General features: G+C 43.7%; 1 protein-coding gene across 2 annotated transcripts in view; it reads right to left on the reverse strand.

The window, feature by feature from the left end:
• Positions 1–6,638: 6,638 nt before the first annotated feature.
• PPM1L (protein phosphatase, Mg2+/Mn2+ dependent 1L) overlaps positions 6,639–25,870 on the reverse strand; it is a 247,227-nt gene continuing 227,995 nt past the window's right edge. For both annotated transcript variants that reach the window (XM_037140986.2, XM_037140987.2), the window contains exons 3-4: positions 10,795–10,956; positions 6,639–7,651 (exon numbers count right to left, since the gene is read on the reverse strand). In XM_037140986.2, coding sequence (XP_036996881.1) covers positions 7,305–7,651; positions 10,795–10,956 — 509 coding nt within the window. In that variant the 3' untranslated portion in view covers positions 6,639–7,304. The remainder of the gene's footprint in view (positions 7,652–10,794; positions 10,957–25,870) is intronic.

Below are 25,870 nucleotides of genomic sequence, written 5' to 3' on the forward strand. Positions count from 1 at the left end.
GAATTATGTATGTGAACACAGTTCACGTTGCAGTGTTTTGGAATAGTTAACTATTTCATTACTATTTTCCAGGCTTGTCAAAATAATCATTCTTCTGAACTCACTAGAATTTCTTCTTTTGTTTTTGTTTTCTTTTTTTTTCTGGCTGGCCATGGGAATGTTGAGGCATTGCAAAATAGATTTCAACTCTGTAATCTGAATTGAATCTGCGGTAAGTGCTATAAATCAAAACCATTTGCTCTAGTAATTGAACAGCAAACAGGAGACAGTGTTTAGATGTTAATATTTCAATGTGAACATGTACTTCAGATTAAATTTAAAAGGGCAAACAATGCTTTCTATAAGAGAAACTAAAGTTATTGGGTTTTTCCATCTTTGTATTTATGATTCCATTTTCTGAATATATGCCTGAGGTCAAAGGGCAATCAAGACAAATCACATAAAAACTCCCTGTGGTCGTGGAACCTAAATAGGGATATATTTGTTAAAGATTTTATTCTAGAGAGAAGGAAGAGAGGGAGAAAGAGAGGGAAAGAAACATGGATGTGTGAGAGATACATGGATCAGTTGGTCGCCTCTCACTTGCCCCCACCTGGGGACCTGGCCCACAACCCAGGTATGTGCCCTGACTGGGAATCAAACCAGCGACCTTTTGATTTGCAGGACGGCACTCAATCTACTGAGCCACACTAGCCAGGGTGTAAATAGGGATATTCTTGCTGAAGGTTCCATGGTTTTAGATTTCCCCTGCTTGACAGGATTTTATACCTTTCATCATTAAACTAAGTTGTTTGTCCTTACATACACTGAAGCAGATGGTAACTTAAAATGTGCACAAGATATCATTCTCTTGGGTTAGAGATGTCTGATGTATCATTTGTACAGGATTTTAAAAAATTATATGAGCAAACATGGCCATTTGCATTACATAGATTAGAACTATCTCTGAGAAGCAAGAACATTAAATCACTTGGTAGTTTGTTTTAGTGAAATTTCTGTTTTAAATTCAATACTCACTGGTAGTCATGTTGGCATGTGGAAAATTACCAGAATGTTAAAACTCACTTTCAACTGTAGCTGTGACTATGACCTCAGTTTTATCTGGGCACTCGCTATAAAAGGGAATGCATCATGTAGTCTATTGTATTCTTTTTTTAAATTCTAAAAAGTGTACTTCCTCCTAAAAAAATCTATCAGTTACAAGGATTTGGGGTAAAACTATGTCTAGAATTTGGAAAGTGAACAGAATCTAGGAAAGTAATGGTAGTTTAAGAGCAATAAATAAGACCATATATATGTCCATTTTCATCGCGAATGCATAAAACAGGGACTGATTTTACTAGCTTACAAATAACTCAAGGTTAATTTTCTTACTTCAGTGTTAAATCTTTAATATCAGAAATCATGATTCATGATGTGATCAAATATCATGTGTCCTTAATTTAAAATATTTCCTTTTATATTATTCTCCTTTGATTTTGTCTTTCACATTTTCTGAAAAGTGTTTTCTTTGCATTCTGACTTTGGTCACCTGGGAATTAGTTTTGCATTGTTTTGAATAAAAATGTTCCAAACTATTTTTCTTAAATGTGAGTCTGCCTGTGCCATCAGTCTGATCAGAAGGAGCATGAGATTCTGTCTTCATTAACATGCAAGCAAATCATTGGCCAAAACGGTAAATGGGAGGACTTGCATTGGAATAGGTGCCAATGGGAACAAATGCCTTCTACTCATCTATGTGCTGATGTCAAAAATCACTATTAAATATAACCTGTGAATAGTAAAACTCTGATAATCCAAATTTTAAATAACCTACTTCTCACATTTTTAACATCTGTGCATTCTAAAGGTTTTTTTCCCAATACCTTTGCTTTGGCATCAACTCATTTTAAACGATGCATTATCTAATGAATCTACAAATCTGCTGAGATAATAATGCATGATACCACATTTAGCTTGTGGATTCCTCACGACAAAAGGAGATGGGTACACAGTCCCTCTCCTACAGAGGCAGCTGGTGGCCCGGGAGGACCATCCTGCCCCTAAGGAGCCCCCGCCACAACCCGCCACCAAGCCCTTACAATAAGCTGCTCTGTGCAGAGCTGGGCACTCTGGGTTCTAGAGGTTTTTGAGATTCATTTGGACTTGGCAAATGGCAGAGGCCAGAGTATATTTAGGGCTTCTAGAATAAATGGAACCACACCTCTAAATATAATGTACATCTTTGCTGCTTGCTGCTTTTTGGTGGGGTTTTAAATTGTGAAAATGCCTATGGTGATTTATTAAATGAACAGTGACTACATGCTCTCTTCAGAGTCCTTAACTGGGGTTTGTTAAAGTGATTGTACAAATGATGATGTGGTCATTACCAAACATGTAAATATTATGGTAATCAACTCTTGGTTAAACAGTTTTCAGCTTAACAGTGGGGATGAGAATTTGGACAACATCTAGAGGGTGGGTGTATTCCTAAATATTGGATGTGATTTTAATTAATGACTTTACCCTAAATTCACTCTGTACCATGTTTTCAACTTGATTCGTCTCCTCTGTTATTTTTGGATTATCTTTCAGAGTTTCTCAAACCTATTGTCCAAGTTGAGAGTGACAAGAAGCCTGATTTCAGGCAAGAGGTAACCTGACAAACTTAGTTATATACATAACATGTGAATGGTGGACAACATGGGGCAGGGATTTTAGGACAAATGAGCTTTGATTGATTTTAAATTATTTCATTAAATCTGGAAAGAAGGACAGAGGAAAAAGGAAATAAATGTTAATCTTTATAACTTTTTCCTCATTTTCTATTCTTTTTAGTATTTTTTACTCCTACATAGTGATGTGATGTGATGTAAAAATATTTATTTTGATTCGGTCTGGATGGCAAAGAGAAGTTAAAACAGCAACGGAAAGCTCTGGGAATGAACCTGAGGAATCCCCAGGTGGGCCAGGCTCCCGCTCATCACCCACGTGGAAGAAGGGAGAGGACGGTTAGAGCTGCAGGTGGGATGGTCGGGCACCTGCTACCAAGGTGAGGCTGCTGATAACCACATTACATGATACTTTCTTAATGCTGCTTTCCTGAGCAGACCAGGCTCTTACTCGACAGGATTAGTGCCTCTAAATTGCAAATTATATGGCAATTACAAAGAGTCATAGTGAATGAGAAAACAGTAATACTTCCATATATCAAAATCTCTCAAAGTGGGTCCTATGGAACATTCTCGCCTTAGGATGTTATTGAGCATTACTCAATAAACGTTTCTGTGGTCAAATGACTCCAGAAACCACTAAGCTAACTAAAATTACATCTGTGGTGTGTTTCTCTCCCCACCCTCATCCTCCAAGGTTCCAATACATTAGAACTTTCGACATGCATATATGCACTAACTTTCTGAGAGAGTGTGTTTTCCAAACCCCTTTGATCCTGAAATCCTATATTTGGAAGAGTGTCCTTGGAACTTGTGTTCTGTGGAACTCACTTTGGGCAACCCCGGGTTCCACTTCTGTAGTGTGCAGTGACTAGCCCAAAAGTTTAGATGTCAGTGATTTCACCCCGGGCAGTAAATAGGTCCCAGTGTGTATCTAACAGTCATGTCATTTCGGGGTCAGGGATGCTGGTGTGATGAGCTAAGGCAATTTGTTGGGTGGGATATTAAGGGAAGATCAGTCTAATGATGGGTTAAAAGGAGGAAAAAAAATTTCCCAAATCACTGGAAAATAATGTCTTATCCAGAGTATGTATTGCTATACTTTCAAATGTACAATGAAATGTTGCCCTTTCTAAACCTTTTGCACTGACACAGTTGCAAGAGAGTTTGATCTGGCAACAACTCAGGAGAAATATCAAGGTATCTTCCTGGCAAAGAAAACAGTGACCGCTGCCTTTGTGAATGCTTCATGTGTTGCCAGCTATCCAGTGATCCAATTCAATAGTGTGACCAACTTCCTAAAATTACTTTAGGTAGGATTAAAACAATGATGTCATCACTCGCATGCAATCCCGTTTGCACAAAATGGACTCGAGCTGACGTCACTACAGGTGTATGAAATAAGGCCTGTTTGAAATGACCCAGAGCGCATGTGCTCCTTCACACTGTAAAATGCTCTTTGTGATACTCTCATTACAAGAGGTTATAGACAAGATTTAAGAGGCCAGTGCCTTCGATCTAACGCAGGAAGAGCATGTGGCCTCCTATTACCAGCAACGTGCACCTATGTGTACAGCAACGTGCACCTATGTGTATTAGAGCAGTGACTTCAGAGTTCAGTGCCTCGGACTAATCGGTCCCATAAAATAAATGCAGGTCTTGGGAACTAGCTTTCGAGTTTTCCATGTAAGTATTGCTTACTCCTTTGATTAGAGAATTGGAAATATGATGGATTAAAAAAAAACTGTCCCTGTCTTCAGCCTCCCCACCCCCACTCAGCGGACTGGCGGCAGGGCAGAGTGCACTGAGGAGACCCTGGGCGTGGCGCCCGGCTGGGGGGCTAAGAAACGTGTGGTCATTCATTCCCAGCTTTGTTTCTAAAACACTATAAAATCATCCCTAATTTGGCACTATGGGGCTATTGGCAAGGCGAACTCGGGCTACAGAAGGCTGGGCAGCCTCAGGGGGTGGGCGGCACCCAAAGCTTTGGCGGGGCTAGTTAGGGAAGTTCCACAGGCAAACTTTGCAAATCAACTTCCCTAATAGCTAGATGCACCCTTCCCAGTCCCTAGAAAATGGGAGCAGCTGTGAGCCACAGGGCACCCGAGGGTGATGTCTGTAGACCCCCAACAGCTGGAGGAGGGCCTGGGAGGGAGAGCTCTGAGACAGGGGAGGAGGCAAAATACTTTGATAGTAAAGACAGGTATTAATCAAACTGCTGCTATTTCAACTAGAACTTCTCTTTTAAAAACCTACAAGCCAAAAGGAGAGGAAAATGGCAGAAAGGGAACAGGAAATACACATACTACTTGGTTCAGGGCAGAAGTGAATTAATTCTACAAAGCAAAGTTCAGAAAACGCACTGTGAACCTCAGTCAGAGGAAGGGTCATACACTGCGGCCCTCAGCACCATCTGCTGAGATTCCACAGGGCAAATACACACTGTTTACCAACTCAGCAGCTTTCCCTTCTCATCTTCACTAAATACCATTTTCATCTTAGACAATAACAAAGACCATGGCATTTAAAAATGTCTTTTCTTGTGATTATGAATTTTGGGGTGAAGTTAAAAATAAAAAGGGGAAATTGATGGTCACGGTGAAAAAGAAGAAATTGCTGATTCCTGAACTTGAGTTAGACGGTGGGTTTCGGTCACACTCCAGAGTCAGAACGTCCTGCATCTCCGGGCAAACTCCGCCACGCGGCCTGACTGTCCCGTCACCAACGACGGTCAGCCCGGCTCCCACACCCCACCTGACCCCCAGCCCAAATACACACATCCACATGTTCTGTGTCTCTTAATAGGCAAATCCCTCCATCTAAATGGTGGTAGATATTTTGTACTGGAACATTCTATAGCTAAAAAAAATGGATGTTATAATTCTACTGTTACAGTTTACAAAAGTAAGCAAATCTCTGGGAAAACGCTACTGATTCTCCCAGTCAAAGAAAGGCAAGTGTTTGGAAGACTCAAGGGCGATGTCAGCCCTCGGTCATCGGAAAGGAACCTTTCCACCCCCCAGGTTCTCTGGAATCTGCTTCAGAAAAGCTCCACAGCTGAAGAAAGGCAGGGGAGGGCACCACGGGCAGAAGGTGCCAGGGAATGGGTCCTTTGAGAAGCTATGAAGACAAATGCCGACTCAAAAGAACAGAACCAGGTGGACACCCTGGCATTTCAGACTCGGGGTGTGGGAACACAGTGAAAGTCCTGTCTGGCTGTTTGAGCCACAGCGGTCAGGCAAACAGGATGATTGAGTATTTTCTGTCAATTGACTTAAAAAATATTGAGATTAGAAATGTGCCTTTGGTGATAGGAAACTCAAAGCAGCAAGCTTGGCCCCAAAATAACTCTGGGCAGATTAACAGTACAAGTTTGAGTTTGGATTCCCACACAGCTTTGTTGTCACCGCATGGTTTGCCTGGGGAAAGCCACCCTCTGGGACAGGGATTTGCAGCCAAACGTTAGGAGCTGCTGCTTTCCACCACCGTGGAAGAGCACAGCCCAGCAGATCGTCACCAAATTCCAGAGCGTGGCTGGGAACTCCGGGCGGAGCTGCAAGGAACACACCTGCAGTTCTAGGCTGCTTCTCTGAACACTCCTGGAAAAACACTTGAAAGCTACTACAATAGGAGGACGGGAGCAGGGGTGGGAGGGGGGGTGGGGGACGAAGACACAAAAAGCATAAACACTGGCAGCTGGAGCTCAGTTCAGGGTGGTAGCCTCACCAGCTTCCTCTCCCAGTGCAGACAACAGACTTCTCAAGGGGGATGGTGACTTAGCCATTATTTCCCTCTATCTACCCTTAAAGATGGAAGGAATTATGATACTATGATTTGATTTTTTGACTTCCCCTGATAGGTTTCTTGGCAATATAAGACAAAAAAAATCATAGTGTTTGGTTTTGAAGTTTAACAGCTGCCTATTACTTAAAAATGTAGGCAAAAGGTTAAGGTCATGCACAATTAGGATAAATGCACAAAGACTGGTCAGGTGGTACACAAAGTCTATTTAACTAATAAAGGGAGCGAGGGAAAAAGGGTATTTATTTCTGCTGTGTAGGCCACTCTACCTCCCGCCCCCTCAGTCTCCTTGAGCAGCTGTGGAGGAGCAAACCCTTCTAAATCCACTTCCGGGCTGAGCCGAGCTGAAAATCTGGGCTCAGGAGGACGAAGCATTCTCGGGCAGCCCTGCCTTCGGCAAAGGGCCCTGCCACCCTGGCTCACAGGTGACACGGGGGCCTGTCTCCTGCAGCTCTGGGAGGCCTGTCCCACTCACTGCTCCAAAGAGAGGACACACAGTCTGATGCCCGGGAGGCCCTGTGAGGGGTCTTGAAAAGAATCTTACAAGGGAGACTATATCGCACATATGCCATTCACTTCATACATGTGAGTCTACAACTATGTATTTATATATTTTGGACACTGGATGAAAGAATTGGGGAACATGAAGAAGCCTCTTCCAGCCTCTCAACTACGTCAGCCAAGAGCACCCTCTGTTCGTCATCACTGAATGGAGACCTACGATGGCCAGGGAGGGGGAGTCCCACGTCTGGGACGATGATCCTAACCGTGACTTCCACTCCTTTCACTACATTAAAAGAGACGAGTGTGTTGAAAGTCCTTTAGTCTAAGGCAGTTGAGACCCCCAAGGGTTCACTGCTCTTCTGTTTTGCTGCTATTCCTGAACTTCACCACCATGACCGTTATATTGTCAGGGCAGCCTCTGTAAAATGACTGTAAAACTATGCTCTTGGCCCCAAAGTGAGGTTCATCCAAGCGCTCCTTGATGAATCGAACAGCTTCTTCGTTGCTGAAAGCATCCCAGAGGCCATCTGACGCCAAGATCATGAACTCGGGCTGGAGCTTGTCCAGGTCAAAGGTCAGGATGTCTGGGTCTGGGATGACCACGTTCAGATTTTTCAGTGGATAATCCCCCAGGGATCGAGACATGGCCAGGATTCCCTGGACCCTCCAGGAGCCATTGAAACTGATGAAACCACCTGGAAAGAGAATGAACTCATTAGCCTGACCGACCCCTCACACACTTGGTGCAGTCTGGGCCCATGTTTGAAAGGCGGACCTGGTGCCTGCGGCATGTCCCCCGTGCTCCCCTCACCCCACCCTGGTGCTGCCAGGAAAGAACAGCAGCAGTCCTGCTGCCTGGCTTGAGGTCTGACCCTCTACCAGGAGGTGCTCGTGCCCTCATTCTTAAAAAGACTTTAAGAAAATGTCAATAAGAAATATGTATGGATTGGTTTTAACAACAGCTTGATGGCTCAGTGATTGACAGTAGGGTGCACTAGGGTGGAGAGTCGAGGAGAATGGCAAAAGGCAGGTGTGCAGGTACCGGCGACAGACACGGGATCCATTTTTTAGCTTCAGATGCCTTTCGCTGTGCCTGTATAAATCTCAAAGCAGCACCCCAAATAGGATTAGGATTTAAAAATGGGTGTGTATTTTAGCACAGTGTTCCAAGGCTCAGCTCTCGGGTCAGGCTGCTTGGATTTGATTCCCGGCTCCGTTGCTTCTAGCTCTGTGTGACTTTGAATGAGAAGCTTCTCTCTCTGATCATCAGTTTCCGTGGCTGCAAACTGGGGACAATAATAGTACATATTCTACTGTGTTGTGAGAAATATAGGCATTATTCCATATAAGTCACTTAGTATAGTCCCTGAATATAACATGCACTCAATAGTATACATTATTATTTTCCTTTAAAGTAATTAGAATTTTGTTCATCTACCTATCATTCGTCAGATAGTTATTAAACATATACTCTATGCAAGGCAATTTGCAGGCTATAGAGTTATATGAGATCCAGATCTTTCTCTAAGGAAGTAGACAGTCTGGCAGGAAATCAAATCCACACGCACTAACAGCCACAAGCACAAAGCAGTATTCTTGCAAGGAGAGACTGGCACCTGCAAATGCTGTCCGCAGGTGAGGAGGAAGGGGCGATGTGCAGTTGGAAAGGTCAGGGAGGAGTGAGTGTTAAAGCTGGGCTGTGGGCGGTGGGTAGGACTTCTACAGGCAGGGGAGCATGAGAACACGCCAGGAAGCGTGGTGGGACGGGCAAGAGCACGGGCTGTAGAGTCAGCCGGCCTCAGCTCCGGCCTCACCATCGCCGGCCATGTGTCGTACACACACGAGCCTCCTGGAGGCTCTGTTTTCTTGGTTGTAAAATGATAACATTATTGACGTCATAAAGTGGGGAGAGAGAGTGCACGTAAATTGCTAGGCGCCACTCCCAGCACCGAGTGATACTGCACGACGGCAGCCGGTGCCACTGTTGTTGGAAACAGCACCAGGAATGGAGGCAGAAAGACCACTATGTATTTGGCCCAGACTGGTTGCAGCGAATTATCACACAAAAAAGGGGGAGATGGATGTCCTGGAAGGAAGGCTGAGGTCAGAGAAAGTCCACACGAAGGTAATGAAACCAATGGTGGTCACTTCAGCTTTGCTATAACACCCCCTGGGCAGCTTAGATCCAGCTCCTCTGAGATGTTTCCAAATTTGCTTCTACAAGGCCTCCCTGCAGGGCAGGGCGGAGGTGCTGGGATGCCATGAAAAAATGAGGGTAAAACAGGAGGGACATTTCAGAACACAGTGATGGATGCTAAGATGACATTCCCAGGTGTATCTCATACTTGGCCTTGCCTGCGCTCACACGAGAAAAGGCTAACTGTATCTCAGTTCAGGGTCGCCGTGGACTCATGGGAGATGGTGTCCTCGCAAGTAAGGAAGCCAGAGTACTTCCCTCCTACCGCCTGCAGCCCATCAAAGCTTGACAGACGCTCTTGAAACATCGTTTGTTCCATCCCATGAACAGAAAACCCGACCCGAGCTCTCATTAAAAATTATTCTGCATCACATGCAGTCACTGAAGCAGGAGGGTGTAATAAAATTCAACACTTTTTGACTCAACGGTACTGCTTCCTACTGCGAAGACTCAAATGTTGATTAGGTTCTGGGCAACAGCTGACCTGTAGAGATTGGGTCAACCTGCAAATTACCCCTGGCAGCAGGGGCCCGTCCTGGCCAGACACCCAGGGCACATGCCCACCCCCGGCAGCCGGGCCTGCAGCCCACATATCACGCACAGCACACACAATGCAGCTGTTGGTATGGAGAGGAGAGGGAAGGGTGCCTCCCATCCACAGGCAGAAAAGAACTGCAGCCCTCAAATCTCATCATGAAAATGTAAGTACCAACTGATCATCTTCTTTCAAGTATTTGTCCCAATGTCACCTTCGTGAGCCTACACAGACCACCTCCTGACACTCACCATTCCCTTGCCTGCTTTATCTCTTTCCATAACAGTTTTCACCTGGTAATATTCTCACCTTGTAATACTCTAGATAATTTACTTGTTTTATTTATTTGTTAATGTCTGTCTATTACATTTCCCACCCTCATCCCAATTCCAGAATGTAAGTTTATATCCCCAACCCCTAGGTGTTGAAAATAATGAATACACGAGGGATTTTCACCCCTCAAAATATGTTGTTATACCAGATACTGAGTGAGGTGTGGGATAATATAAATGAACAGAACAAGTTCTTGCCTCAGAGACCTCACAGCTGGGAAGGCAAGACAGACAAGGGAGCTAAACTTTACAAAAGGTGACCCAGAGGCCCACCTAGGCTGCTGGGAAAAGGCTAAGGAGGCACCTAACCCAGCCCAGGGGGGCCTGGGTGTCAGAGGAGGCTTCTAAAAGGACACCCTTAAGCTGAGTCTCACAGGACACGTAGTTGTTGTCCACTAGACAGTGAAGACAGCATTTGTACCGGCACAGAGGTATCAGAAACAGGGTCCACTCGGGGAATGGTTAGTAGTTTGGCACAGCTGGAGGGAAGCAGGATATTACAAGCAGGGACCTCAAGATCTCGGCAGCCTTGAAACTAGTAAAGGGCTCTTTTTGGGCCTTTGGAATCTTTGGCCATGAGGCAGAGCAGATTCAGCAGCCATGTATTTGATAGGCAACATTGTAAGTCCAGCCTCAGCTACCTCAGCAGCAGCCTCGGTGCTGAACTACTGACCAGTAGTAACTAAACACCTTATGCCCCAGGGGCTACCCAAGCATGGCCCCCGTCCACCCAGCGAGACAGCAGACAGTGCTCAGGGACGGTTGCAAGCTCACCAGCTCTCTTTATCCTCTTTCTTTCCTTCAGCTGGTACGGCTTGTGATCATGAGACAAAGGAATGGCGTTCCCGTCCTTGTCACACAGGACCCCACGGGAGTCACCCACATTGGCCACGGTGAGGTCTTTATCTGATAGCAGAGCAATCAAGCACGTGGTACCTGAAAAATAAGAGAGAGGCAATGCAGGAGGTCAGCGATGCTTAGACTGCTTCTCGTGGTAACTGGATTCTTCAGTCATTAAAACCATTCCTGCTGGGTGCGAATTTGACTCCAGCCACTCTGAGAATGATGGCTTGTTCGCTTCAACAACACTGATCAAATCTGACAGTCAATTTTCTTAACCATGCTACAATGTCACTGAAATAGGTTAGGATAACATTATCACTTTCCCACATCATTTTTGTCTCTGCTACTCTTAATTTAAACACACATCACATTTTAAAAGGTTAGAGAATCAAAATCAGTTTGATGCCTCAGACAATTAATACATATTTTCTGCTTCTCGCTGGTGCCGAGTTTCTGTGAAGCTCCATTTGAAAAGGGGGTGAGAGCAGGCTGACAGTGACCAGAGGGGAGGGGGGAGGGAATTTCAGGGGAAAGGGGGAAGGGTTTACAGGAACAAGTGTAAAGGACACATGGACAAAAACTAAGGGGGGTGGAAACGGGAGGGAGGTGGGGGGGCTGGCGGGTGGGCTGAGATGGGAGTAAAAGGCAGAAAACTGTACTTCAACAACAATTAAAATAAAACAAATTAAAAAAGAAGAAAGCGGGGATGATGTAGGGCGGGGGCTTCCTCAGCTGGACAGCCTAGAAGAGCCAGTAAGTGACAGAGGCCGGCAGCTGGACCCCGCAGAGCCGCCAGGAGCCACGAAGAGGCTGCCTGTACAAACTCGCCTGGACAGTCTGACAGCAAAGACTGGGGGTCAGAAAGAGGTCAGCTCAGGGTGTGACAGAGGCAGACAGCAAGGCAGAAGTAGAAAAACCCTACCGTGATGGCAGAGATGAGGCCTCAGGAGACAGAGGGAAGCAAAACCGAAGGCCTGCTCTCCTGGAGCCCGCACGATACACAAAGAGACAAGCTCTCGTCAAACCCTTCTTTGAAGGAGAACAGATAAAAGCAAATAGAGCTGGACAGTCCGGTCTGGTTGGAACGGCCCTCATTACTTGCCTGGAGCCCTCTGTCCAGCTCCTCTGCTTTCCCCTCCCTCCCTTGTGACGCTGTTGCTGAGTATGCAAATACCTGCTGCAACTCTAAGCTCTTCCATCGAAGTGATAATGTCTTTATTTGCTAAAATTATTCATCAATTAGTCTTCATTAATATGTAACCTCCTTATTAAGAAAAGCCACATTCCATAACAGAATGTAAATTGCATCTAAATAGCTCTTTAGTTTGCATGGAACAACACAAAGGACTGAATTCTTAAATAGACATAAAGAATAAATACAGGTTGCTATCAAGAGCAAGGAGAATAATTAGCATATTCAGTTATTATAGTTCTTTTTGAAATTCCATTCTTAAGCCTGTTTCGACCCCAAACTCCACCCTGATCAAAATTGGAAACACATGAAATGTTGATCAATTCAGGGCTTCTGATATGAAAAGCCTCCTGAAAAGAAGAAAGAGATTAATCTTCAGGATTATCAAAGCAAATCACAGATCTTTGACCTTAGAATGAGAATGGAAAAACAGGAACAATTCATACAATAACAATTTGTTATTCTCCATTTTTGATATTGTATTTTGGTCTTCAACCATCCTTACTTTGCCCTCAAGCATCCATCTGATTGGGTTGACTCGTCTAACACAATCAAAACATGAATTCTCCTACAAGGCACATTCTTAGGATTTGAAAGATGAAATAGAAATGTTATGTTACTGAATATTACACGACTTGGGGCATTATGGCGATATAACTCCTGGAGCTGTCTCTCGATAAGGTCCTCTTCCCTTCTCACTCCCCGTGTTCCTAACCTTTGCTTCCACTGCCATCTGAGTCTATGCCGTTAGCCCGACTGACACTCCTGGGGTCCACATTAACTGCCTCGGAGGTGTTTCCATTTACCAACGATCCTGTATTACCAAGGACCCAAGGACAGGCTTTTGGAGCCTCCATGTGAGGGAAGCAGAGGCATCCACTGGGCTGAGCCAGGAGCCCCTTCCCCACCCCCATCTCGGCAACAGCAGCTCTCCAGCCATCATTAGCTGTCTTGAACTTCCACGTAAGATATTTTTCTCTTTAAAAGATGGGGCCAAGATTAAAATGAAAGAGAATTCTAGAAGCAGCAAGAGATAAGGGGGACAGTCACCTACAAAGGAGTTCCCTTCAGACTGTCAGCAGATTTCTCAAAAGAGACCTTACAGGCAAGAAGGGGCTGGAAAGAAGTATTCCAAGTCATGAAATCCAAAGACCTATATCCAAGATTGCTCTACCCAGGAAAGCTTTCATTTAGAATGGAAGGACAGATAAAGCGCATCTCAGATAAGGTCAAATTCAAGGAGTTCATCATCATCAAGCCCTTATTATATGAAATGTTAAAGGGACTTACCTAAGAAAAAGATTAAAAAGATGAACAGTGAAAGGACAGCAAACTCACAGTTACTAAGAACCACACCTAAAACAAAAGCAAACTTAAGAGGATAGCTAGATCAGGAGCAGAACCATAGAAATGAAGATCACATGGAGGGTTAGCAACAGGGGAGTGGGAGAAGGAGAAGGGGGGAGAAGGTACAGAAAATAAGTAGCATAGAAGGTAGGTAGAAAATAGATAGGGGGAGGGCAAGAACAGTATGGGAAATACAGAATCTAAAGAACCTGAGACACGTGGTCATAAAGGGGGGAAATGGTGGGAGAGGGGGTGTGCAGGGTGGAGGGGAATGAAGGGGGGAATAGAACTGTAATGACATAATCAATAAAATATATTTTAAAAAAAAGATGGGACAGGTCATTCTTATATCAAGGAAAAAATGGAAATTAAATTGTATATGTGATTAAGACCACTTAAGGGTTTTATGCAGGATAGTGACATCATCAGATTTGTGTTTTAAAGTCATTTCAAAGACATTGTAGAAGATAAACCGGAAGGAGGGAGAACAGGTGGGGTTAATGAGGATTTGAATTAACATGGTATCAGAGAAATAGAGCAGTGATTTTCAGCCGGTGTGCCAGAAGAATTTTTAAAACATGCAACACCTGACTACTTAGTTGGGGCACTGACCTGTTTTCCCTTAGATCAGGGGTGTCCCACTCATTTTCACCGGGGGCCACATCAGCCTCACCGTTGCCTTCAAAGGGCTGAATGTAACTTTAGGACTGTATAAATGTAACTACTCCTTAACTAGGGGCAAGGAGCTCAGTGCTGCTGCTGGTAGAAACGAGGTGCTGGGCTGGATAAAACAAGGTAGAGGGCTGGATTTGGCCGGCAGGCCTTGTGCCTTAGATTGTCAAATTTAAAAAAATGCCAACGGCCAACAGAACAATAGCCATTCAGTGTGAATGATCAACATTATGTCTGTTTTTTTTGTGGGGGGAAGGGGTTGGTCATATAGGCAAAAAATGTATTTTTTGGCGTGCCCTGGAATTTTTGTAATTAGTTTGTGTGTGCCATGAGATGAAAAATGTTGAAAATTGCTGGGATAGAGGGCAGAGAGCAGATTAAGACCAGAATGGGTAGGTCATAGAGAACAAAGGACATATCGGAGAGGAGGAAAGTCTAGGAGAAGGTCCTGGGTGCTCCCTGGACAAGGACTTCAGCGCATATCAGCTTGGGGCTTCTGGGAAGGGCTCGCTCACTGAAAGAGACACGATGCTGCAAATGATTCACTTCTACGGTCTACTGCTGGCTCGCGTGTTTCCCGGCCACCTTCCTACCATGAGGGGATAGGAGCTGCGGAACCAGCGTGGAACCACCCTATTTTTGTTCTGAGACATGAAATGTCTTTATTATTTAAGGCTTTTAAAGTTGGATATTTTTGTTCCTTGCAGTGTCCTAACTGATTCAGGGGCTTACTGTGCAAGAAGAGGCTTGTTGATGGGAGATTTACAGTGGGACTGTTTAGCTTCACTCACGTGTTGGAGATACTTAAGACGAGTGGCCTGCCAATTCCTTTGTCAACAACACAGTCCTGCTGTTTCTCTGGGTAAGTGAGATCTACCCCACGATGAGGATTTCAGTAAAGCACGTCTTTGAGAAAGTGGGGTTTGCCTTTGCCAACAAGAATCTCATACCTGGCCTAAATGCAAAAGCTGGAGAGGCCCAGAGCCCCACATGGTGAAATGAAAGCTGCGGCAGTATTCAGGATCACTGAAATGTCACCACTGCCGTCAGTAAACACTGGCCTGTATCCTGGCTGCAGGCCCTAGAATGTTCTAAAACAAACCAGGATACTTGACTGTAAGCAATTAATTGTTTGGGCTTTGCTGTCTTAGCCCAGGATTATAAGAAACAGTTTACAATGGAATCTGCACAGAACTACCTTGTGCCTGAGAACGCATCATCACGACCGTAAGTACTGGCATGGCAACCTTTCTGTGTGGGCTCCCACACAGAGGAAGCAGTGATGGGACACACCTGCATATGCGAGGAGGCGTAGCGGAGCCCCCGGACTGGGCGTGGACAAAGCCACCCCTCCCCCCAATGGCTCCTCTGCACCGTGAGCTGCCTCAACTTCCCCCATCACATTCTGAAGGGCAAAGTGGCAGGAATCACAATTTGGGAGAAAAAGGTCAATTACAAATGAGAATTGTCATTTCTTCCATGAGACTGTTGCATAAGCACAAATATCAATCATTGAGTTTGACACTGGCTGAACATGAGGCAGTCACCTTGAGGACAAATCCATCTTCAACCTGAGCACTACGTAGTTTTAATTCAAGATGTGGGTATGCTTGGGCTCTTCCTTGGCAAACGTATGTAACTAATAAAGTGACTAGAAGAAATAAGAAGCAGTGTGTGAATGCCAGAGAGGTGTTTTTCACAAATGAGCTGTGCCACCCTAACTATACAAAACAACCTATTTAATCGGAAGGTCATAATTCATAAATAGCACCTGATGGAGTATTCATTCAGTTTTCACACTTCACCGGGGTTAAAGTATAGATGTGTCGTCAGATGCTCTTGAACACCATTTTGAAATTGAAATGCTCAACTTCACATTTCAACTGCTGTACTAATGTTTATCCCGCCCTTGAGTATGGCCTGTGGGATCCTTCCAATCCCTCCTTTTCGGTTAAGCAGGAACATGTTAAAGAGAGTCGCTTCCTATAAAACTGATCACAGGCATTGGGGGGTCTTAGAACCACAGCAGACCCCCTTGCAGCAGGACGCTTTATCCCTACTCCCTGGGCGGCTGGAGGCACAAGGAAGCAGACCAGCTTTTGTGATGCTCATTAACATACGTCTCGTAACTACTGCTGACATTTAGTTCAGATGAGAGCATACTACTGAAATTAATTTATAATTACATAATCACATCCTGGATTCTAAGTCTGGTACATTTTAATAACAAATAAAATTAATTTCATGGTTCTTTGATTTTCCTACATAAGCCAGAGAAGCACTGTCTATATTTTTTTCATGTCTTCATGTTGTTTGCTGATTCTTTGGTGAGATGCCTTATTTTTCTTCATTTCCAGCAAATTACAAGCAGTGTCTCTGTCCCTGTATAAATATGTGGGAGTGGGGGTATAACAGAAGCTTCTGAAATTGAGCTTCTTTAAAAGACTTGTTTGCTTTTTAATTAAAGACAGAGAGAAGAAATGTGGAGAGAAAAGAGGAGAAAGCTGAAAATGAAAGGTACAGCCTGATTCATCTGGTACTTAAAGGAATTATACCTTCTTCAACTTTATCATAGGATCAATCTTAATCCCTATGGTTTCAATTAAAAACAAACTAGTCTTTGAGGTTATTAAGTTATCTTTATTTGAATAAAGCTATTATGCACATGTGTACACTTGAGGTCTGTCCAGAAAAAGTCCAGTCATTGTTAATATAACTAGAATGATTTGTGTGACACTGATGTAACCTGGCAGCCAAGGAGAGTGGACTGGAATGCACATGTGTGAATAGTGACAACTTCACTGTACTAGTCAGTGGGGGCAGTAAATGCTGTTGAGTATGAGCATGTGAACTCTGTGGCCATCACATTCAAAACAACTGAGGGAGTAGACCAATGAATCTGCATCAAATTTTGTGTTAAGTTTGAACATTCCTCTTTGGAAACTATCCAGATGATACAAAGGCCACAGCTATGAGCAACTGCTGATTGGCAGCTTCATCACAACAATGTGCCTGCTCATGCATCATGTCTCGTGCAGCGTGTTTTGGTGAAACATCAGATCACCCAGGTGACTCAGCCCCTTGCAGCTCACATTTGGTACCCTGTGACTTCTGGCTTTTCCCAAAACTAAAATCACCTTTGAAAGGGAAGAGATTTCAGACTGTCAATGAGATTCAGGAAAATACGGTGGGGCAGCTGGTGGCAATTGGGAGAACTGTGTGAGGTCCCAAGGTGCCGACTGGGCAGGGGATTGGGGCATCACTGTCCTGTGTACAATGTTTCTTGTATCTTCAATAAATGTCTCTATTTTTCATATCACCTGCCTGGATACCTTCTGGACAGGCCTTATATTATTATCATCATTGTACAAATATGGAACAAGATGTTCACGGAGGCCAATGCATTTGAATGAAGGAGCTAGAATTTGAACCCAAATCTGAGACATTCAATCAGATATTTAAATTTTTTCTAAGATGTAGAACTTTCCCAGGAGTGTGGCAAGGAAGCAATCAGTTTTGGCAGCAAATTGCTTTATTTAAGCATTCTTTAAAATTTATGCTTGCCTCTACTAATGAACAATACAGGGCAACATATAAACTAGATATTCAAAGTAATCCTTCTGATAGCCATAAAATATAGGAATGGTAAGAAAGGAGTGATAAGAAAGTGAGAAGCCCAAGGAGAGATGCTGAGCAGTCTGGAAACACAATCAGACACACATCCCCTCCCAGACCCTGAGAATAAGTCACTGTGGGAGGGGCTCTGGTGTGTTTGGAATGCACTGTTTCCAGAGCATCAGAGAGAGGGTTGGATAGTCTTCAGAATTTGTGAAGTGATATCAAATATTCCTTGCCATAAGATGAGTGATAATTTCCATTTATCAAAAGTAGTAACAGGCTCAGTGACCAAGATCAATGACTGGTTTGCAACGGAAGCAGAACTCAAGCGGCTGTCAGCTGCTCAGTCTGGTACTCTGGGCACCTCCCCAGAAGTGGGGTGTATTCCAGGCTGCTAGCCTGAGCTTCTGTTGAATAAAACCTAAAGGTTCACATTTTCCGAGCGTGACAAGAAAGCCTTAGCTAGCAGTTCCAGGCCCAGGAGTTTAATTGGCACTTAAGGCAGCAGCTACCTACCTGAACACAACTGATAAAGGGGCTGGCCAGGCCCCTTAAAAATGAGAAGGTTCTATAATTAAATAGGGAACACTGCACTCTACATAGGCCTAAATCTCCTCTTGACCCCCTCCAGCTGTTTAACATGTGAACTGCTGGAGACATCTTCGGAACTGAAAAATAACACTTCAAGAGGCATAACCTCCATTTATCTCAAGTTCCTCTCAAGATCCCTGGAAAGTCGTCCCTCTGGTTCAGGGCTGAGAAGTGAAGCTTCTCACAGCCCCTCTGCCCTGTGGATCCACCCTGAGTGGAACGGGCATCTGAAGGTAGTCCCTTCACTTGTCACCAGTCTATTTTCCAGGCAAAATAATGAAGTCAACCTCTGACTTGACTAGAAAATGAAGTTTTTAAACATTAAGCATGATTCATGTAATTAAATTTTGTTCAGGGCTGCATCAGGGGAATGTTTCTCTCTACCTAGTTTATTTCTTGGTGTCCCTGAATAAGCAGAAGTTTGCAGGAGCCACACACCCAGCAGGCGCTGGCCCGCCATGCAGAGCTGCTAGGCAGCAGGGTTGTGGGTGCGAGCACACCTTACCACGTGGCTTCCTGTGTTGGTCTGGCCTCAGACTGCTCCGAAAGGAGCCCTGCTGCCACTCTGGCTGCAGCAAGACCTGGCTGAGCTTATACGTGATGCTTACACAGCCTCTGAACTCTTTTGCTCGCTAGCCTGGAGGCTGGAGTTATTCATTCATTTAGCGGGATTTTAACAAGCACTTTCTGCTTTGCTAGGCATTCTGACAGAAGCTGGGGACTCAGAAACAAAAGATGACATCCATAGGTGAAGAAGTCACAGTATACCAGGGTGCCAGAGGGGAGACCATAGCAAAACAATTCTATTATGGTTGAAGCTGAGAGAGGAGCCTGAGGGAGGTATGAGAAGGGACAGATATGTTTCCGAGTGAATAGGAGTCACCTGAACAAAACTGGCAGGAAGGAATTCCTAGCTTGGATTTGTGGTGTGTGTGGGTATATTCATAAAGATTTAAAAAATATTCTTTTAATATGATGATAACCAGGGCACCTGATTTAATGTGAGTCCAAATATGTGTCAAATCTGAATATGGAAATTACTGACAGTAAGAAATATCAAAGTTCTTAAACATCCCTGAGTTGTGAATATGAATATGAATATAAAACCAAGGGCTATTTAAGAAAATTGTGTTTAGAAAGAAAACATGAAAAAGAAGCAAATTCCTAACGTGACTTTTGAATGTCTACAAATCATCCATATAGAATTTTCTGTGATTATTTAATTAAGAAAGGCTCTGACCATAGGCTACAGTGCCCAGTTTCAATGCCATACATAGTAAATTAGTGTACTTGTTTTTCTCTTCTATTTTCAGTGCACATGTTTAACCTTATAGAGAGGGAACATGTTGCTCTTGCTAGCTTGGAAACTAAAACGCAATGGGAAATTTAAGGATCTTAAATGAAGAACATGTGTTATATTAGTGCCCTGTTTACGATGGCTGAATGACATCCAGCTTAGGGCTTTAAAAAAGGTGGGGGAGGAGTGCCCTAGCAGCACTTAAGAATTAATCCCTAAGGCTGTAATTTAGAAATGATTATAAAACCAGGTATTATACTTAAAAGTTCTCATTTTAAAAATGCTGAACTGGCACTCCTTGAAAGGAAGATCTTAATGTAAAGACGAAAGTAAAGGGTTATCCAGAGATAAAAGAATGTATTTCACTAAGCACCAAGCAATTGCCCAGCTAATATTGTACTTTTTAGAGTACGGTCATGAACTCTGGAAAATTCTTGTGGCCTTAAAGAGGATGCACAAAAACCCATTTTAGACTCAAATGTGTCCATTTATATTCTGTTTCCACAGGGAATATATGCTGCCAAGAACCAGGCCCCCTTTCTGGGAGTCAACTTTTAAAGATCCAAAGGCCTGCCACTTTGACATGCTGGTTATTTTCAGCTGAAGACGATTAACTCCCAAGAGACTCAGGAAGAGTTTTGCTTTAAAGAAAAAATTGAGATACAAGGTCTGGTCCAGGAAGACAGCCGACACCAGAGATGACCACAGAGTTCCGGGGCAGGTGTGGTACACTTCGGGGAGTCCTCTCTATTCCCTCTGTGTCCCACCGTCCCTGGGTGGCAGGGCAAAGCCTTGTTTTCCAAGCATTTGTTTATCAAACATTGGCTCTTCCATCTTCCTGTGAATCGTCTTCCTTCCTCCTGAGGTGCTGGACCCCCAGCCCCTTCTGCTCAGTTTAGGATGGGATGGCACATCAGCCTCAGTTACCTACTATCTTTGAACATCGTGTGTCTACGTGGGGAGCCTACATGTACAAAAATAAGTTTGTTTTTCTCCTGTTAATTTGTGCTATATCCATTTAATTAATAGACCAGCCAAAAGAACCTAGAATAGTAGAGGGAAAAAATTCCCTCCCCTGTAATACTCACGCATGACATAATTTTATCTAGTTGGGAAACACACCAATCATTCTGACAATGAGGTAAGTTTTAGCCTGTACTTCTCTCACTCATACCATTTTAATTTTGCATCTCTTATTCTTTTTATTCATTCTTTCAGCAAGTATTTTTATATCAACAACGAAGAGACACTGTAAGCATCTTGCCTTCCAATCATGAGACATAAGCCCTCAGCAGTGCTGAAGAGTCAGAACCACTTTCTGGAGACTTACAAGCAATGGTAACTTCTCTCAAAACTAGCTCTTTCCTCTTTGTACAAGGGGGCCTGTACCACATAAACCATAACACCCTACATGTTTCCTATCAGTCTCGAGAGCTTCCTCTATTGTCTACCACTTCCTTTAGCTTAGGTTACTTACCTATTAAATAAGCAGAACCAAGCTCAGGCAAAACTAATTTGGCCCAATTTTGTCTCAAAGGGTAACATACCCTATCTCCTCCCCAGGGGTACAGATGGGGCCCGGAGCCCACCTCCTAGGACACAACTCCCTAAGGCTTTTGTCTGCTGAGGCACTCCACTTGTGTCTCTTCTTCACAAGCAATGCTCCAAGCCTCCAAAACATTCCACTTCTACCCCTTCCCTCTCAACACTTCGCTCCTCATCAGGGACTCTATGACTTTGGTTTGGGGTTCCTAGGTGTTAGGTGGACACTGAATAACAGCAACTAGATCTACTAACACAAGGTCGGGGCTCTGCAGTGAATGTAGGTGAGGGAAGGACCTCTCTTGGAAATATTGGAATACCCAACCCTAACAGAAAAAAATGAAGGCAATTTCACTGCTGCACTTATGGAGAAAGAAACTGGCTCCACTTTAACCATTTGGTTAAATTTACTGATAGTATTACAAGGAAGTACTTTAAAATGTGGTCTCTTGTGTTCAAGCCCTAAAATAATGCAGGCTTGGAAAAAATGGGAGGTGGGAGAGAGACAAAAATGAAAAAGGTCAGCTCATTAGACTTTGCTTTCCTTTTCCTACTTTTTTCCCCAAGGCACAGGAAGTTGCTACTGGTGGACTACTCTTGTTGCCCCATTCCACACTCTGTGGCCCTACAGAAAAGCTGTTTGAGATTCAACAGCCATCGGCAGGTGAGCTACACCAGCTGAACCCTCATCACAGATTGTTGCTGTTGCTGCACCACGATGCAGACTGCCGTCCACAAGGGCCGGGAAGAGCAGTTCTGCCAGAGCGTGTGGTGGAAAGAGCACATGCTTTAGATCGGACAGCCTAGCTTCACAGTCCAGCTAAATGCCCTTAGGCAAGTGATCTAAGCTTTATTGCTTTCAGCAGTATCTAGGAAGGCCCAAGAAATTACCTGGCACATGGCTATTGTTCAGTGGTTGGTTGTTCCCTGAGGTTTTCTTTCCAGGTCACTACACGGCCACCATAACCCCTGCCACCAGCTTGCACCTGTGGTGTCTTCCTGTGCTTTCTGCCTTAACTGTACCTGACCTCCTCCCCGCTCAGACAGATAGAGGACATCTGATCCTTCTTTGATACTTCTTGGACATATACTCTTCTGACCTGCCTGGATTTCTGGGGGGAAGGAACTGGAAAATAAGAGAGGTCATCCAGTCTGTGGTAGCAGCTTATAAAGATAATGAGGTAGAATGGGGGAATCACCTTGGATCCCCATTTCGGGAGGGAGGGTGGGCAGCAGTGGTCAAGCCCACTTGACTAAGATTTCTTTTTTTGTTGTTCTCTTACTTGGCAGCCTTGTCTGACACCCCGTTCCTCTTCCAGGGTCTGATGTACTATACCGAAGGAATGACCTCTGCATACCTTTTTAGCTAAAGGTGGGGGGGTCTATAATTTGTGTTGTGATTAGAATATAGTAGGTACATTGGGGACCTCCTTCCTCTTATTCCATGCAACTTAGAACTTTGATATATGGATGATGTATAGGAAAAGGGCATAGAGAGTTCTGGAAAGCACACTTAGAAGCAAGAATTGGGGGAGTGTGGGCCCATCTAGACATATGACTGTAACTGGCACGGCTCTAAATGACAGAATACCTGAGTTCCCACTTCTGCATCTCCTGATAATAGATGAGACTGTGATGGGGACTGGAGGAGGCTGCTGCCCGGGAAATGAGAGCGGTCATATAACATGGAGAACAGGAGAGAGTCCGTGAGAGTCTGTCTGGAGGGGCGTGAAACGGCTCATAGTCGGCTCCCGTGCTAGTGGCAGGATGGGGTCAAGAAATTTTCCAGAGGTTTCGTGAGTCAGCTTGGTCCCAGTCCTCTCTACGACTGCCCAGGACTCCAGGAAAGCCACAGGTTGGGAGTGTGGGAGAGGGGAGGGGGCGGGTTCCCGATATGAGGAATATAATCAAGTCATATCCTTTTATAAGACAGTCACTGAAGCACAGAGAGGTTGAAGGTTCAGTTCCTCTTTTTGTTCCTCTTGCCACTACTGTTCTGTATCCTCGTAGCAGAGCTAGGGAGGGAGAAAGGCTACGGTGTGCATGTGTGTAAGGGTGAAAGCAGACAGGGTGATGGCTCGCACAAAGTAGTATTATAAAGATGAGCTCTTGGAGGTAGGTAGTGATAAACAGCAAAATTGAGAGAAAATGGTGCTACATTAAGAGTCTCTCTTGGGTAGCTAACGAAATGTACTTTTAGAAATTATGCTGCAGCATCTTTTATATTTTCAGATGCAATTGCTGGTCTTAATAGTAGAAATGAAAAATATCCTGGCTGCATATAGCTTTCTCCTCAAAGTTCAAAAGTACTTCCATTTAGCTTAGTTCTTTAAATTTTATGACATAGTCATAAAGTATGCAGGCTGATTTAATATTGGTCCAATTTTGGCACCATTGATGGAAATAATATAAGCTTTGGAGAAGGATCAATAAGGCTTTTGAATCTAAACCCCTGGTAATTTATTAGCAGTCTGAAACTCAACTTCATCATTCATGCACTGAGTCCAGCTCTTCCCAAACACCAGGTTCTAGAGAGGATAAAATGAAATAACATATAAGATGTTGGCCACAATGAACACTCAGTAAATGTTACCGTCCTGTGTATGAGACTTGAATCCACATAAGTTTTCTGTTTGCCAATGTGACACTAGAATCGAGGTGAGAAAACAGTAAGCATCACCGTCAATCACTCTCAGTACAACTAGCTGTGTGGGAATGAGCGAGGACCTTAGCCTTTCTAAGTCTTGCTTTCTTCATCTGTAAAATAGGGACGTTCCTTGAGTTGTTGTTTAAAGCAGTTAATGTTTGATACCTCGGCCATGAGGACCCCTCCATATGGTTATGTTTTATTCAGTTTCTCATTTCTTCTCAGCTCGACTCGTGCTTTGCACTGAATGCACATACGATTCACCCAGAAGGCTTGTTGGGCCCCAGATTGCTGGGCCCCATCCCAGAAACGTGTTCCCAGGGAATGTTGACGCAAACGTTCCTAGGCCCACACCTACGCTGCACCAACGGCAAACACATCATAATCAAACTGTCAAAGCCGAAGACCGAAAGACAATCCTGAGAGCAGTGAAAGAAAGAAAACAACTCGTCGTGTACTAGGAATCGTCAATGCGATTTATAGCTGATATATACCAGACACCATGGAAATCAGAAAGGAGCAGAATAACATACTCAAACAGCTGAAAGGAGAAGATTGTCAACAAGGATTCCACATCTGTTAAAACTACCCCTCAAAATGAAGGCAAAATTAAGATACTCCCAGATAAACAAAAACTGAAAAAATTTGCCACTTGAAGCCCCGAACAAACAAAAATAAAGAATTCTTCAGGCTGAAATGAAAGGGCATAAGACAGTACTGACATCCGTGATGACGTGGATGAACCGTGCAAACATCGTGCTCTGAAAGAAACCAGCCACACACAATAGAATCACATATTGTATGATTCTATTTAGATGCCATGGTCAGAACAGGCAAATCTATAAAAACAGCAAGCAGTTTAGTGGCTGCCCAGGGCTAGACGGTACAGAGGCAGAGTAACAAGGGGTGACTGCTAAAAGCTATGGAATTTCTTTTTGCAGTGATAAAAAACATCCAAGAATTAACTACTGATAGTCACACAACTCTGTGAACACACTAAAAACCAGTGAATTAAATATATTTCAAAAGCATGAATTTATGGTCTGTGAATTGCATCAGTAAGGCTGTTTTATATATACAGGGTGGGGCAAAAGTAGGTTTGCATTTGTTCATATGGAAAATAATACAATAATTAATGAATAATAGTACAAGAATAAACTGTGTTTTGCATACTCACAACTGTAAACCTACTTTTCCTCGCTCTGTATAGCTGACCCTTGAACATGGGCTTGAACTGTGTAAGTCCACTCATAAGTGACTTTTTTTCAACAAATACTGTAAATGTATTCTCTTTATTATTTTCTTAATGTTTTCTTTTCTCTAGCTTACTTTATTGTAAGAATATAGTATATGACACATATAAACATACAAAATATGTGTTAATACACTGTTTATGTTAGTAGTAAGGCTTCTAATTAGCAGTGGCATATTAATAGTTAAGGTTGGAAGGAGACAAAAGTTATATTTGAATTTTTTATTGCACCCCGGAGGTTGGCGCCCCTCCCCCCACATCGGTGAAAGGTCACTACATATAAAAACAAGTATGGATACTTCAAATTAGTCTGACTTTCACTGAGACCTTTAGTAATTCTTGCTAAGAAGCGTAAGTCAGACATTTGTCCCTCTAGAAAAATAAATCTAGAGGGAGTAATCACTGTAAACTAGAAGCTAAGCATACCAGCTGGGAGTCTGTGATGAATCTCCTTTCATTACCTCATCCTTCTTGCAGCTGCGTACACTGACCGTTTGGAGGGTCCCCATACCCTGGAGTGTCATTCCTGTGACACTGCCTCTTTCTCTCTCTCCATCTCTATGCAGTCTGCAGTCTCTAGGCAGACAGTAGAGCAGGGCCACATTTATCCAATTTAAGTCCAATGGAGAAGGAGAATGCACGGGATTGCTACATCAGTAACAGTGTCTATAATTAAAGATTGGATTGCAAAATGATCATGGGGAAATGAAATGAAGGCTCCATGTTAAGTGCACTTTTATGTGAAATCTTATGGGGCACAGTCAGGAAAACCAATTTCTAAATAACAGAGTGTCTTCAGGGGCCTCTTTATCTTGTAAATGTTCACCGTACACAGGCATGAAGCGATTT

This window comes from Artibeus jamaicensis, unplaced genomic scaffold, assembly GCF_021234435.1.
Source record: "Artibeus jamaicensis isolate MK-2021 breed Jamaican fruit bat unplaced genomic scaffold, CSHL_Jam_final scaffold_474, whole genome shotgun sequence".
NCBI classification, from domain to species: Eukaryota; Metazoa; Chordata; class Mammalia; order Chiroptera; family Phyllostomidae; genus Artibeus; species Artibeus jamaicensis.